This window comes from Salvia splendens, unplaced genomic scaffold, assembly GCF_004379255.2.
Source record: "Salvia splendens isolate huo1 unplaced genomic scaffold, SspV2 ctg387, whole genome shotgun sequence".
In the NCBI taxonomy this organism is placed as follows: domain Eukaryota; kingdom Viridiplantae; phylum Streptophyta; class Magnoliopsida; order Lamiales; family Lamiaceae; genus Salvia; species Salvia splendens.
Window position 1 is genome coordinate 17439 of NW_024599034.1, and position 16419 is coordinate 33857.

General features: G+C 43.9%; 2 protein-coding genes across 2 annotated transcripts; both read left to right on the plus strand.

Moving 5' to 3' along the window:
• The first annotated feature begins 12183 nt into the window (after positions 1-12183).
• On the plus strand, positions 12184-12810 carry LOC121790015. The gene has a single exon (XM_042188317.1). It carries the CDS (start codon positions 12184-12186, stop codon positions 12808-12810), a length of 627 nt encoding a protein of 208 aa, XP_042044251.1.
• Positions 12811-13053: 243 nt separating this feature from the next.
• On the plus strand, positions 13054-13611 carry LOC121790016. Its single transcript, XM_042188318.1, has one exon. It carries the CDS (start codon positions 13054-13056, stop codon positions 13609-13611), a length of 558 nt encoding a protein of 185 aa, XP_042044252.1.
• Positions 13612-16419: the final 2808 nt, after the last annotated feature.

The window sequence follows — 16419 nt, forward strand, 5'->3', positions numbered from 1 at the left end:
AAATAATCGTGTGGATTTCTCGACGATTCGTGTCCTCATACACGAAGTCATTCAGTAGGGACCTATTCCGCTGTGTTTTGTTAAACGAGAATAGTAATGTCTTATCATTGAACTCTGATTCAGTTGACATGTCAAATTATTCTATTATGAGATTGTATCAAATACGTGACTGTTATTTTGAAATATCACATTTGGCCTTCGGCAAGTCCTTTAGATTCTACCCCATTTCTATCCCCGCTTCTTTAATCCTCCATTAGTCGCGAATTACTCAATCTTGTTATCCTTAACGAGAATTGGGTCGTGACAGAGTGGTATCAGTGCCCTAGTTTCTTTACGGCTCTGCTACCCACACATTTCTTCAGTTAAGATCTAGACTTGTTCGCTAGATCCTCCCAAGTAATCGACTCGATCAATACTCCTGGACGTTCAACCGAGGTGAAAGTTAAAGAAGCGAGATTTTGAGGTCGCTAGAACCAAGTGCGACGAGAATGCCCACCTGATAAAGAAAATAAAGAAGAATCGAAAAGAAATAAGAACTTTCCTAGAGAATGTAGTTCAAACTGGAACTACAAAGATTGAACTATAAATCCTATGATTGCTTTCCCGAGCAATCGATTTGTGAGATAGATAATGTATCACGAAGCTAAGCACAAAAGCGTGAACCCAAGAGAAACGACTTTTCACAAAGGAAGCCGACGCCCAGTGCATAAGAGCACAAGAGGGGCAACTCTTGAGACAAAAGGGCGAGGAACGATGCTATAAGGGAATAGCACAAGATAAATCCTCACTGTAACCGAACCACTCGTTTAGACTGAGAAAGATTTGATGTTTTCACCAAGACCTTGTAGAATGATAGTTTTGAGATGAGAACTTAGTCATTTGATGATAGATCACGCAGTATAGTGGCTCTAGAGGATGATCCCTTACACTCGCATGCATCGCTTACGTTGTGTTTTTCGAATTCTGTTTTCTTGCGTTGCCTTCTCTGACTCGAAGTCGTATCCTTGTGTAGATGGCTCGTCGTCGTTTTACCGCACGGAAGCGGGTTAGGAGGGGTGCTAGCCCCGAAGAGTATGTGAGGGCCTACCAAACCTATCAGAGGTGCTATGGTGACTCACTGGGGGAGTTCTTGGTGCACTTTCAGCGCCTATGGTGGGATGCGGCCTTCCATGGCAACGTCACCGAATACGACGGCATAGTTCACCTACTAAGCTTGCTCCCTGATGGATGGAGAGAATGGGCCACCATGGTGGCCGATGAGTACATAGTCACCGCCTACCCTGCTTAAGACTTGGTGGGAGACTTCCCTAGATTTCTGTCAGCAGTGTTCACTCGCTTTGTGTGCTATGGATCGGTTCCACCCTTGCTGACCGACTCGCCAGTGCCCGAGGTACAGGACCCTCGCGATAGGTAGTCTAGGCCTATCTAGGTTGTGAAATTCTTATTTTTCTTTGTTTAGAACTGACCGTGTTACCTTAAATTGGACGACGCCCACAACCGGTCTACTAAAACAAAGACTTAGACTTTGTTACGTTTGATTATACATTTAAATATGCAATAAACAACCATTAAATGTAAAACATAACAACATTATGACAAAAATAATCTGTTGCATTTATTGGAAAATAACCATTAGAGTTTTACAGTATGCAATCACTCGAAAGGTGATTTCTAGTATACAAAACCCTAACAATCTCCCACTTATACTCAAAACAGCTTTCGAGTATACAAAATGGTAGTGCACACGTCTAAATTTCTCCCACTTATACTGAAAGCGAGTTGAGGTCTTGAATGAGTCGAACTCCCATCCCTTCAACGTGGCAGTCGAACGGTTTCACCGCCAAAGCCTTTGTAAAAGGATCTGCCAGGTTGTTCTCTGACGCAATCTTGACCACTTTTATGTCTCCTCTCTGCACTATATCTCTAATGATATGATACTTCCGCTCTATGTGTTTGCTCGCTTTGTGAGCTCTTGGTTCTTTCGAGTTTGCCATAGCACCAGAATTGTCACAATAAATGGTGATGATCTTGGGCAGATTCGAAACCACACCTAAATCCATAAGGAAGTTCTTGAACCATACAGCCTCTTTTGCAGCCTCCGAAGCGGCCACATACTCGGCTTCCATGGTCGAGTCCGCGATGCATTTCTGCTTCACACACTTCCAAATTACGGCTCCACCTCCTAAGGTAAACACATATCCTGAAGTAGATTTTCTCGAGTCCTGATCAGCTTGAAAGTCTGAATCAGTATATCCCAAAGGACAGAGCTCGGCTGCATTGTAAACTAGAGCATAGCCCTTAGTCCGTTTAAGGTACTTGAGTATGTTCTTTACGGCAGTCCAATGTCCTCGGCCCGGATTCGACTGATATCTTGCCACCATGCCAACAGCAAAGCAAATATCAGGTCTAGTACAAAGCATAGCATACATGAGACTTCCAACTGCCGAAGCATATGGAATCCTTCTCATTTCCTGTATCTCAAACGACGTTTTAGGGCACATCTCTTGAGATAAATGAATGCCATGTCTAAAAGGTAAGAAACCTTTCTTGGCATCCTGCATGCTAAAACGACTAAGTACTGTTTCGATGTAAGATTCTTGAGATAAGCACAACATCTTCTTCTCTCGATTCCGAAGAACCTTGATCTCGAGGATGTGTCCCGCGTCTCCCATATCCTTCATCTCGAACTGGTTTGATAACCATGTTCGAACTGATGACAACATCTTTTTATTGTTTCCAATTAGAAGAATGTCATCTACATATAAAACTAAGAACACACATTCCCCTTATCAACTTTCTTATACACGCAGCTTTCACTTGGGCACTTTTCGAATCCAAACTTGCAAACAGTTTGATCGAAACATTGGTTCCACGATCTAGATGCTTGCTTGAGGCCATAAATGGCCTTCTTAAGCTTCCAAACCATGTGTTCTTTGCCCTTTATGGCATATCCTTCGGGTTGTTCCATGTAGATGGTCTCCTCAAGACTGCCGTTTAGAAACGCAGTCTTAACGTCCATCTGCCATACATCCCAATCCATATAAGCTGCAATAGACAACAGTATCCGGATCGATTTGAGCATGGCCACTGGGGAGAAGGTCTCATCATAATCGATGCCTTCCTTTTGGGTATACCCCTTGGCCACTAGTCTTGCTTTGAAGACTTTAACTCGTCCATCGGGTCCACGTTTACGTTTATATATCCACTTGCTCTCAATGGCAGTACAGCCTTCGGGTAGGACGGACAAATCGTAGACGTCTTTGTCTATCATAGATTGTAGTTCCGAATCCATTGCTTTCACCCATTCGCAATGATCGACATCTGTCTGCGCCTCCGCAAAGTTCCAGGGATCTAATACATTGTTGTCCGAGGAGTGATCCATAGATTCTCCCAAACCAATGTATCTGTCGGGCTCTTGCGAGACCCTCCACTGTGGCGCGGCACTACAATATTTTGAGTAGAAGTTGAAGTTTCGGGAATTGTTTGTACACTTGGTACTTGTTCTTGGTTAATGGAACTTGTGACAGAAGTTAGCTCATCAAGAGCCACTTCACTGCTGGGTTTATGATTCATTACATAGTCTTCCTCTAAGAATGTCGCGTGAGTACTCACAATGACTTTCTTGTCTCGGAGGCTAAAGAATTCATAGCCTTTCGTCCCTCTAGGGTACCCTATAAACAAACATACCTCCGTCCTTGATCCTAGCTTAGTTGGATCCTTTTCCAATACATGAGCCGGGCAACCCCAAACCTTGAGATGTGCTAGATTGGGCTTACGCCCAGTCCACAACTCATATGGAGTTTTAGGTACGGATTTGGATGGTAAATTGTCTAAAATGTGACTTGCAGAAAGCAAGGCATGTCCCCAAAACGAAATAGGTAACCGTGCCAAACTCATCATCGAACGGACCATGTTTAACAAGGTCCTATTCCTTTTTTCAGCCACGCCGTTCTGCTGGGGCGTGCCCGGCGCAGTCAGTTGGGATTCAATTCCCGACTCCGATAAGTAGTCCAAAAATTCGGCACTGAGGTATTCGCCTCCACGATCAGATCGTAGGCATTTGATATTCTTTCCATGATACTTCTCCACAAGAGTCTTAAAGTCTTTAAACTTGTCAAAAGACTCTGACTTGTGACGCATCAAATAGACATATCCAATTTTCGAGAAGTCATCAATAAATGTGATGAAGTATCGAAAACCACCTCTTGCCTCAGTAGACATTGGTCCACATACATCGGAATGAACGAGCTCAAGTACTTCCTTGGCCCTATTGCCCTTAGCCTTAAAAGGCCTCTTGGTCATCTTGCCTTCTAAGCATGACTCACACTTATGAAAAGGTTCCTCCTCTAGACCTTTGATAAGATCTTGTTGAACAAGAGAATGGATCCTCCTTTCATTGGCATGACCAAGTCTAAGGTGCCACAAGTACGTTTCGTTCATTGAACTTGAAGGTTCCTTTCGTTTCTTTGAAATTTTCGATGTTGTATTGAGTTCTGATTTGCGATTATTAAACTGTGTAGAAGTGATTGTGTACAGATTGTTTTCCATGATACCACGACAGATATAAGAACCATCTTTCTTAATAACGCAGTTGTCATTAAAAGAAATCGAATATCCATCATAAACCAATTTAGAAACTGAAATTAAATTTCTTTAAAAGAAGGTATCAACAAAACATTCTTCAAAATAAAAATCTATCACTACTAAAACGCAAATAAATGTCTCCCACTGCAACGGCTGCCACTTTGGTAGCGTCGCCCAGCTGGACTTCGATCTCGCGATCATGTAGCCGTCTTGTCACCTGCATTAAGTCAGGATCAAAACAAATATGATCAGTGGCTCCTGTGTCAATAACCCAAGTGCAGATTGATGTCGAAGTCAAACAAGACTCGACTACTAGAGCTTGGTGCATACCTGTAGCCTTGCCCCGTTTAGGACAGTCTGGCTTCAAATGCCTCTTCTCTCCACACTAGAAACACTTCCCCGTGGGCTTCTTGTTAGCCCTCTTCTTCTTCTTTCCCTTAGCTATCTTGGCCGGTCCTGAGTTCGGTGCCTGCCTTTTTCCTTTGCTAGGCTTTAAGCCAGAGGAACGAGGCGCCGAAATCATCATGGCCGCCTTAGCCTGGACCATAAGGTCCTCTGCCGACTGAAGTTCAGTCAACAGCTCTGCCAAGGTATAATTCCTTTTGTTCATCTCGAAGTTGAGCTTGAACTGTTGGAATCTAGGGGAAAGACTTTGAAGGATGATAATCACCTGGGACTCGGGATCGATGGTCCCTCCCAAGACCTCAATTTGGTTGAGGTGGCCCATCATCTCGAGGACGTGATCCCTCACAGATGAGCCTTCCTTCATTGTCTTCGACATGATACTCCGAAAGGCTTGAGATTTAGCCGTTCGATTCTGAGTACCAAAAAGATTTTTGAGATTCTGCATAATCTCGGCGGCTGTTTCCATGGCTGAATGCTGATGCTTGAGTACCGAAGACATAGAAGCCAACATGTAGCACTTAGCCATCTCATTCGCCTTATGCCACCGTCTGTGTGCATCTCTGACTCCTGCCGCAGCGTTAGCCGGCGGCACTGGAGGTCGCGGGGTGGTGAGCACAAAGATGTACTCATCTGCTGTGAGAACGATGTCCAAATTTTTTTTCCATTCTATGTAATTTTGGCCCTCGAGTTTATTTTGTTTGAGAATTGCGGAAAGAGGATTAAACGACATATTGACGATTTGATTTTCACTGCAAAACAGAGTATTTTACTATTGTCATAAACTTATGTAAGAAGTTTGATTAGATTAACCATAAAACTTTTCAAAATCTTACAACTGTAAAATTAAAATTTTGTACCCTCCAGAGGAAGTAAATACGCATTAAAATCCTACAATTTTACTGGTCACAACACCGACGAATAGTCCAGAGACCACAGAGTGGCATGGCCGCCTAATGTTGACTAAGAAAGACCATCTCTTTAGCATTACAGAGTCTCATTTCTACAACACACTCCCATAACAATGCTCATGTGCAGCTAACAAGATCAAGCTATCTCATAAATCCTGTGTGAACTTCTGAATCTCGCAGTTTCTTAGGATTATTGTCCCCACAGAGCAGGTGGCGATAATATTGGAAACTACATTCTAGTTCATACTATTTATATTTGAGAAGTCCGCCCTCATGAACTTGATATTTTCTTATGATTATTGTCCCCACAGAGCAGGTGGCGATAATATTAGAAAAAGGCTTCATAAATTGCAGACCAATTGATGGAGACCATATACAAACGTTGAGTTCGTAATTATAGCTTAGATATTTTGGGTTATGGTTTTACTTTAATTATCCTTAGCCTTGAGGCAGTTTAAGGCTTAATTAAATTCTGTTGGTATTTAATCTACTAGATAATTAAATCTTTAGATTAATGTTGTTATCTTCCTGTAGGAAATTGTTGATCTAGAATTTTATTCTTATTCATGTCTACTATAAGGTATATCTAAAATAAACAAATTATTTAATCCTTAATAAGACATGAAAAATAAATTTAAATTATTTCCTTGTTCAAGATTAGGAAGAGATATTTTATTATTTAATGTATTCATACATATATGTCCTTATTAGGATCTTATATATATAAATTTTAGGAAACTATTAAATTATTCTCATCCATATCATCTAGGAATAAAATAATCATTATTTATTTCCATTAGATAATAATAAAAATATTCCTTAAATCTAGATAAATATTAGGAAACTATTAAATTATTCTCATCTATATCATCTAGGAATAAAATAATATTATTTATTTCCATAGATATGGATAATAATAAAAATATTCCTAAAATCTAGACAAATCTTCCAAAAAGATTTTATTTCCATTAAATAATAATATTTAATGATATCTTTTAATCAAAATAATCAAATAATCATTAAAATAATCCTTCATCGTTATCTCATCGCACGAGGTTCGCAAGGACGATGAACGACGAAAATCCGACGAGTTCGTCGTCGGATCAGAACGCATGAAGCGTCTCGACCAGCAGCGCACGAGTGCGCACATGCTCTCGGCCGCCTGGCTAGACCACCGGCTCGTCGGTGTCTCGGCAACTCTCAGCCAGCGAGACGCGCACAGGCGCCTCAGCTCTCGACCAGCCGCTAAGTCCGTCTCGAAGTCGTGACTCGTCGGGTCCCGCGACTCTCGGCCAGCAGCGCGCACGACTGCGGCGCTGCTCTCAGCCAGTTGCTATCGCCCGTCTCGTCCCTCCCGAGCTGGGATTCTCCTCTCGTCTCGGCACACGTCGCGCCTTATGGCGCACACGTCTCGGCAACGACTGGAGCTTCGTCTCGGGAAGCCTTCCGCCTAGGGTTGGCCTGGTGTCTCGCGGTGTCTCGGTGGTTCTCAGACGAACCACCACTCCGCGCCAGTCACCGCCACGTCGACCTCGACCCGGGTTCCGTCTGGTGCGTGTGGTCTCGGCCGGCGGCGCGCACGAGCCACCATTCGTCTGCGCGTCGCCCCGTGATCACGGCTCCCGGCTCCCACTGTCTCGACATCCCTACCTCGATCGCACGTGGTGCGTTCGAGCAATTCAAGTTCTTTGATTCAATAGTTCTTGAGTTCATCATGCATAAAATTAAACAAAAACACCAAGAACATGCTTCGCAATCAAATAACACATGCATACATGAATTTCGCAAAATTTAAATCCAAATAATCAGAGCCAAAGACTGGCTCTGATACCAATTGAAGGGGTTGGCAGCGGAAGCGTGCGTTCAATATCCGATCACATGAATTTGATCTATTTAGCTGATTATTTAGACAAATTCTATTCGCGCAAATTTCACATGTATCATGCTCATAACTTGAATTAAAACATGCTTTAGCATATAAAATCCCTAAAACATGCTTACTACGGAATTAGCCAATTTACCTTGTTGATTCAATCAAGAATCGATGATGGCTCGCTCCGTCTCCACGTGAAGTTCTTCAATACAAGACCTCAGATCTTCTGACTGGTGTCCCGGACTATACGCCGATATTTGTGTGGGCAAATCTCACCAACGTATTAGGACTTGAATAACGAAGACAGAACTCAGCTCCCGGAGGAAGGCAATTTTCGATTTCTCTCTCTCGAAGGAGTGGATGAAAATTTGTGAGTGGAAAAAGGTGTGTTTTTTGTCTCCTTTATTCTCCTATTTATATAAGTCACATATTGGGCCCAGTCAGTGACCTAAGGAAGAATTTGGATCAGGCCTCACCCAATTAGCTTTTTACTAATTAAATTGAACCCACAATTTAATATAAGCTTATATTGAAATATTACAAGCAGCCACTACAGAAGTAATATTGCACTGCCTTTCTAAATCCGAAATTACAAGTATTCCGGGTTTCCTTTATTCGCGTTCAATTTATTTCTCGTGCTTAAGATAGAAACATCCATTAATTAATTATTGTCTGCTATGGACTTAATTAATTAACATATTTAATTCTCCAAGAGTGGACTTAGCAAGAAACTCTTATTTATTATTCATAGAGTAATTAAACTCCAACTAGCTAGATTCCGAATAATAAAACATTGTTTCGAGCTCCTCTTGTGGATGTTATCAAACGAGACTCTCCTCTCGCACGTTTCAACATAATAGCAATCCTAGCACCTCTAGATAATGATCACCACTACCCAATATACCTGGATCGTTGGGTTACGAAAAACTCGCACCTTTGGTAAGTCAAAGTAGTGGATACTCAATATCGTATGCTCAATGCTAACGTACATTGATTAAGAAATTAATTATCAAGACACCGTCTTTCAGTAGATAGCATAAAGACTCGTCTTGCTGTTAGATCCATTCAGTGCTATACCACACCAACGTCATCTTATTTCAATAAGGCTTAGAAATAACCGGACTGACATTGCAACCTTTCGCGATAGGTAGTCTAGGCCTATCTAGGTTGTTAAATTCTTATTTTTCTTTGTTTAGAACTGACCGTGTTACCTTAAATTGGACGACACCCACAACCGGTCTACTAAAACAAAGACTTAGACTTTGTTACGTTTGCTTATACATTTAAATACGCAATAAACAACCGTTAAATGTAAAACATAACAATATTATGACAAAAATAATCTGTTGCATTTATTGGAAAATAACCATTAGAGTTTTACAGTATGCAATCACTCGAAAGGTGATTTCTAGTATACAAAACCCTAACAATCTCCCACTTATACTCAAAACAGCTTTCGAGTATACAAAATGGTAGTGCACACGTCTAAATTTCTCCCACTTATACTGAAAGCGAGTTGAGGTCTTGAATGAGTCGAACTTCCATCCCTTCAACGTGGCAGTCGAACGGTTTCACAGCCAAAGCCTTTGTAAAAGGATCTGCCAGGTTGTTCTCTGACGCAATCTTGACCACTTTTATGTCTCCTCTCTGCACGATATCTCTAATGATATGATACTTCCGCTCTGTGTGTTTGCTCGCTTTGTGAGCTCTTGGTTCTTTCGAGTTTGCCACAGCACCAGAATTGTCACAATAAATGGTGATACTCTTGGGCAGATTCGAAACCACACCTAAATCCATAAGGAAGTTCTTGAACCATACAGCCTCTTTTGCAGCCTCCGAAGCGGCCACATACTCGGCTTCCATGGTCGAGTCCGCGATGCATTTCTGCTTCACACACTTCCAAATTACGGCTCCACCTCCTAAGGTAAACACATATCCTGAAGTAGATTTTCTCGAGTCCTGATCAGCTTGAAAGTCTGAATCAGTATATCCCAAAGGACAGAGCTCGGCTGCATTGTAAACTAGAGCATAGCCCTTAGTCCGTTTAAGGTACTTGAGTATGTTCTTTACGGCAGTCCAATGTCCTCGGCCCGGATTCGACTGATATCTTGCCACCATGCCAACAACAAAGCAAATATCAGGTCTAGTACAAAGCATAGCATACATGAGACTTCCAACTGCCGAAGCATATGGAATCCTTCTCATTTCCTGTATCTCAGACGGCGTTTTAGGGCACATCTCTTGAGATAAATGAATGCCATGTCTAAAAGGTAAGAAACATTTCTTGGCATCCGGCATGCTAAAACGACTAAGTACTGTTTCGATGTAAGATTCTTGAGATAAGCACAACATCTTCTTCTCTCGATTCCGAAGAACCTTGATCCCGAGGATGTGTCCCGCGTCTCCCATATCCTTCATCTCGAACTGGTTTGATAACCATGTTCGAACTGATGACAACATCTTTTTATTGTTTCCAATTAGAAGAATGTCATCTACATATAAAACTAAGAACACTACATTCCCCTTATCAACTTTCTTAGACACGCAGCTTTCACTTGGGCACTTTTCGAATCCAAACTTGCAAACAGTTTGATCGAAACATTGGTTCCCTGATCTAGATGCTTGCTTGAGGCCATAAATGGCCTTCTTAAGCTTCCAAACCATGTGTTCTTTGCCCTTTATGGCATATCCTTCGGGTTGTTCCATGTAGATGGTCTCCTCAAGACTGCCGTTTAGAAACGCAGTCTTAACGTCCATCTGCCATACATCCCAATCCATATAAGCTGCAATAGACAACAGTATCCGGATCGATTTGAGCATGGACACTGGGGAGAAGGTCTCATCATAATCGATGCCTTCCTTTTGGGTATACCCCTTGGCCACTAGTCTTGCTTTGAAGACTTTAACTCGTCCATCGGGTCCACGTTTACGTTTATATATCCACTTGCTCCCAATCGCAGTACAGCCTTCGGGTAGGACGGACAAATCGTAGACGTCTTTGTCTATCATAGATTGTAGTTCTGAATCCATTGCTTTCACCCATTCGCAATGATCGACATCTGTCTGCGCCTCCGCAAAGTTCCAGGGATCTAATACATTGTTGTCCGAGGAGTGATCCATAGATTCTCCCAAACCAATGTATCTGTCGGGCTCTTGCGAGACCCTCCCACTGTGGCGCGGCACTACAATATTTTGAGTAGAAGTTGAAGTTTCGGGAATTGTTTGTACACTTGGTACTTGTTCTTGGTTAATGGAACTTGTGACAGAAGTTAGCTCATCAAGAGCCACTTCACTGCTGGGTTTATGATTCATTACATAGTCTTCCTCTAAGAATGTCGCGTGAGTACTCACAATGACTTTCTTGTCCGGAGGCTAAAGAATTCATAGCCTTTCGTCCCTCTAGGGTACCCTATAAACAAACATACCTTCGTCCTTGATCCTAGCTTAGTTGGATCCTTTTCCAATACATGAGCCGGGCAACCCCAAACCTTGAGATGTGCTAGATTGGGCTTACGCCCAGTCCACAACTCATATGGAGTTTTAGGTACGGATTTTGATGGTAAATTGTCTAAAATGTGACTTGCAGAAAGCAAGGCATGTCCCCAAAACGAAATAGGTAACCGTGCAAAACTCATCATCGAACGGACCATGTTTAACAAGGTCCTATTCCTTCTTTCAACCGGTCTACTAAAACAAAGACTTAGACTTTGTTACGTTTGCTTATACATTTAAATATGCAATAAACAACCATTAAATGTAAAACATAACAACATTATGACAAAAATAATCTGTTGCATTTATTGGAAAATAACCATTAGAGTTTTACAGTATGCAATCACTCGAAAGGTGATTTATAGTATACAAAACCCTAACAGAAATGTCTTAGTATGATGGCATTCCGATGTAGTGTTTTCTTTTGAGGTTTTAGTAGATTTCTTTTGGATTAGCACGTAAGACCCGAGCTGTTAGACGGGCAGTGGCTAAGTACTTTTGGTGATGTTCTGCAGTACCGGGACTTCATGATGCGTACTTGGATGTGCGTTCCTTTTGGTAAAAAGACCTTTCGAGGCAACCTCTTATGATGTACTGGATTTGCGATTATATATGAAATCTCGTTATCTTGAAAAGCGGTGTTCATTTATATCTTGAAGATCCACGTTTTTTGTTTAGCTATCGTGTGTGTTGTATACTTATTAAGAAGTTACACAAATTAACAGGAGGCCACCACGAAGGGCTGGCAGGCCACGAGGCCGAGGTCGTGGAAGGGGTCGAGGTCAAGCCCGAAACGACCTTCCAATCTTTGAAGGGGAAGTGCAAGAGGAGTGGAATGAGGTAACACCACCTCCATCGCCAGTTCCACCACCGTCACCACCCCTGCCACCACCCCAACCACAGGACCGTTGGGTTGAAGAGATGTTTCTGAGACAGAACCCACCAACGTTTAACGGGTTAGGAGACCCAACGGTGGCAGAAACATGGATCCGCACACTGGAGCGCATATTTGACTTCTTACACTGCACCGACCAGGAGCGATTGTCCTGTGTGACTTTTCAACTAACTGGACCCGCGGACTTTTGGTGGGAGGCGAGGAAAAAGACTATGGCTCCGATGCAACTGAGAGAAATGACTTGGGATGAATTTAAAACTGAGGTCTATGAGAAGTATATTCCCAAGAGCTACAGGAAGAAAAAAGAAGCTGAATTCTATCATCTGAAGCAAGGACGAATGTCGGTAACAGACTACGACCGGATGTTCTGTGAGATGGCTCGGTACGCCCCAGATCAGGTAGATACCGACGCCAAGATGGCTGAAAAGTTCTGTACTGGTCTGAGGCACGAGATACGCATGACGCTGGCTAGCCACGGAGGACTGTCCTACACTGAGGCTCTGGGACGAGCACTGGACATCGAGGCAGCCATGCCAGGGGAAAAGACTGCCCCAACTGTGAACCCTACTCTATCCCCAACTCAGTCCCAAGCACCCAGGGACAAGAGAAAGTGGGAGGGACCACGAGCTCAGCCTGATCCTAAGAAGGGATGATATGGACCAAGCAGGCCACAATATGGCGGATACCAAGCTACCCACGGATCATTCAAGGGGAACACGTCAGGACCTAGTCCGTGTCTCACATGCAACCGGCTGCATCGCGGCATCTGCAAGGCAGGGGCTGATACTTGCTTCAACTGCGGAAGAGCTGGACACTTTGCTAAGAACTGCCCAAACAAGAATCCAAGGACGGGAGCAAAACCTCACCCGTCAGCTCAGCGCCCACAACTGCGCGCAATGAATGTTCGACCTGGATCAAATTCACAGCAGGCACCAAGGAATCAGCAGCAGAGGCTGAAACTCCCGACACAGGCTCAGGCTTATGCAATGAGGCAGAAGCAGCCCGAGGTGAACCAGGGAAATTTAGCAGGCATGGGTAAGCTTTTCAACGCACCCGTTATGCTTCTGTTTGATACTGGTGCTTCGCATGCTTTTATATCTGCTCATTGCGTGACTACTCTGAAACTTGATACGAAAGAATCTGAACATAGGATGGAAGTAGTTTCCCCAGTAGGAGGACGGATAGAAATATCTCGTACTTGCTCGAACTTAGAAATCACTCTGGGCGAACTTAAGGTTGTAGCGAACAATCTCAGTGTTATGATTATGTGGGACGTAGACATAATCCTAGGAATGGACTGGCTGGCTAAAAACCATGCCACCATCTTATGCAAAGAAAGGCAAATTTCCTTTAAAACCCCCGGCGTACCTTGTCTACTTGAACAAAGAAGAGAAAGAAGAGATAAAATTAGAAGAAGTCGAAGTCGCTCGCGACTTTCCAGATGTGTTTCCTGACACACTACCGGGTCTACCGCCAGACCGACAAGTAGAGTTCACCATAGATCTAGACCAGGATCTGCCCCGGTATCAAAGGCACCATATCGAATGGCTCCAAAGGAACTGGATGAACTGAAGGTACAGTTGCAAGAACTCCTGGACCTGGGATTCATCAGACCCAGCGTCTCGCCGTGGGGAGCACCTGTGCTGTTCGTCAAGAAGAAAGACGAAACCATGAGAATGTGTGTGGACTACCGAGAGCTTAACAAGTTAACCCTCAAGAACAAGTACCCGTTACCTAGGATCGACGATCTGTTTGACCAGCTCAAGGGAGCCAGTGTGTTCTCCAAAATGGACCTGAAGTCAGGTTATCACCAATTGAAGATTAAGCCAGAGGATGTGCCCAAGACGGCCTTTCGAACTAGGTACGGTCACTATGAGTTTATGGTGGTGCCGTTTGGACTAACGAATGCACCGGCGGTGTTCATGGATCTGATGAACCGCGTTTTCCATCCATATCTCGACAAGTTTGTCCTAGTCTTCATCGACGACGTGCTGCTATACTCTAAAAACAAAAACGAACACGAGGAACACCTGCGGCTTGCCCTAGAGACGCTACGGGCAGAGAAGTTGTACGCCAAATTCAGCAAGTGCGAATTCTGGCTCAAGGAGGTGAATTTTCTCGGACATATTGTGACCGCAGAAGGAATCCGAGTAGATCCTGCCAAGGTAGAGGCAGTAAGGAATTGGAAGGCGCCGACAACGCCCAACGAGATCCGAAGTTTCCTCGGACTAGCTGGCTACTACAGAAGGTTTATTGAGGGATTTTCAAAGATCGCAAGGCCGATGACTCAGCAACTCAAGAAGGGAACCAAAGTCTCATGGTCTCCCGAGTGCGAGGCAAGCTTCCAGCTACTAAAAGAGAATTGACCAGTGCACCCGTATTAGCAGTCCCAGAATCAGGGGTGGATTTCGTTGTCTATACGGATGCTTCCAAGAGCGGACTTGGGTGTGTATTGATGCAGAATGGAAAGGTGATTGCCTATGCATCATGGCAGCTCAGACCACATGAGCTCAACTACCTAACAAACGACCTAGAACTAGCGGCAGTGGTTCACGCGTTGAAAATTTGGAGACGCCACCTATATGGAGTTAGGTGCGAGATTTTCACGGACCACAAGAGCCTCAAGTACTTCTTCGAGCAGAAGGACTTGAACATGAGACAGAGAAGATGGCTCGAGCTACTGAAAGATTACGACTGTGGCATAAACTACCACCCAAGGAAGGCCAACATTGTGGCAGACGCGTTGAGCCGTAAGAGTCAGCACCAACTGGCAGTCCTGTTCACCCAGGAGGAAGAACTACTTAGAGAATTCGACAGAATGAGTTTGGAGATGGTGCGAGCACCTGAGACGGTGGATAGCATAATTTCGGCTCTAGTAGTTGTTCCCGATTTAAGGGCCAGGATCAAGAAGGCCTAGAGACGGGATGAAACTCTAGAGAAGTGGCGTTTGAAATTGAGAACAGACAAACAAGAGAATTTCCAGGAAGAGGCAGACAATGCGCTCCTGTTTGAGGGGAGGTTATGTGTACCCAACCAAGAGGAGCTCAGAAATGAGATAATGAGCGAAGCGCACGATACCCCATACACCGCCCACCCAGGGAGTACAAAGATGTATCAGGACTTAAAGAAGAAGTTCTGGTGGGATGGCATGAAGAGAGATATAGCTTCCTACGTCGAGAGGTGTCTTGCCTGTCAACAAGTGAAGGCACTACACCAGCGACCCTATGGAAAGTTACAGCCGTTAGAGATTCCCGAGTGGAAATGGGAACACATAGCCATGGATTTTATCACAGGATTACCTAGATCCCAAAGAGGAAACACCGCGATTTGGGTAATAGTCGATCGTCTCACTAAGAGCGCTCATTTTATACCGATCCCTATCACGTACGGATCAGAAAAACTAGCCCAGTTGTACGTAAAGGAAATCATTCGTCTGCATGGCATACCAGCGACGATCACGTCGGATAGAGATGCCAAATTCACGTCCAGATTTTGGAAGAGCCTACAGAAAGAGCTGGGGACGCGACTGAATTTTACCACGGCATTTCACCCACAAACCGATGGACAATCGGAGAGAACAATTCAGACGCTCGAGGACATGCTGAGAGCAGTAGTGCTCGATAGAGGGAGCAATTGGGAGCAAGTGCTGCCATTGATAGAATTGGCTTATAACAACAGCTACCAGGCCACGATTGATATGGCTCCGTACGAGGCCTTGTACGGGAAAAAGTGTAGATCACCCCTCTATTGGGACGAGGTCGGTGAGAGGAAGGTTTTGGGCCCGGATGTAATCGAGGAAATGATAGAAATTGTCAGAAAGATCCGAGAGAGGATCAAGGAGGCTCAGGACAGACAGAAGTCCTATGCGGATGTCCGACGGACTGATTTGCAGTTTGAGGTGAGAGGTAAAGTTTTCTTGAAAGTGTCACCCTCGAAGGGGATAGCCAGATTTGGAGCCAAAGGAAAACTCCGACCCCGATATATAGGACCGTACGAGATCCTAGAGGCAGTGGGACCAGTGGCTTATCGATTGGCGTTACCGCCGAGCTTTGGATACATTCACAACGTATTCCATGTATCCCAGCTTAGGAAATATGTGTTTGATCCGAAGCACGTGATTCATCAGGAAGAGATGATATTAAACCCGGATTTGAGCTATGAGGAAAAACCGAAGGCAATTCTGGACAGGAAGGTGCAGCAGTTAAGAAACAAATCTATTCCTTTAGTAAAAGTACTTAGGGAGCACCATGGGCAGGAAGAGG

Coding starts and splice junctions, on each gene's coding strand:
- LOC121790015 (XM_042188317.1), top strand. CDS start 12,184: ATGTTTCTGAGACAGAACCCACCAACGTTTAACGGGTTAGGAGACCCA.
- LOC121790016 (XM_042188318.1), top strand. CDS start 13,054: ATGAATGTTCGACCTGGATCAAATTCACAGCAGGCACCAAGGAATCAG.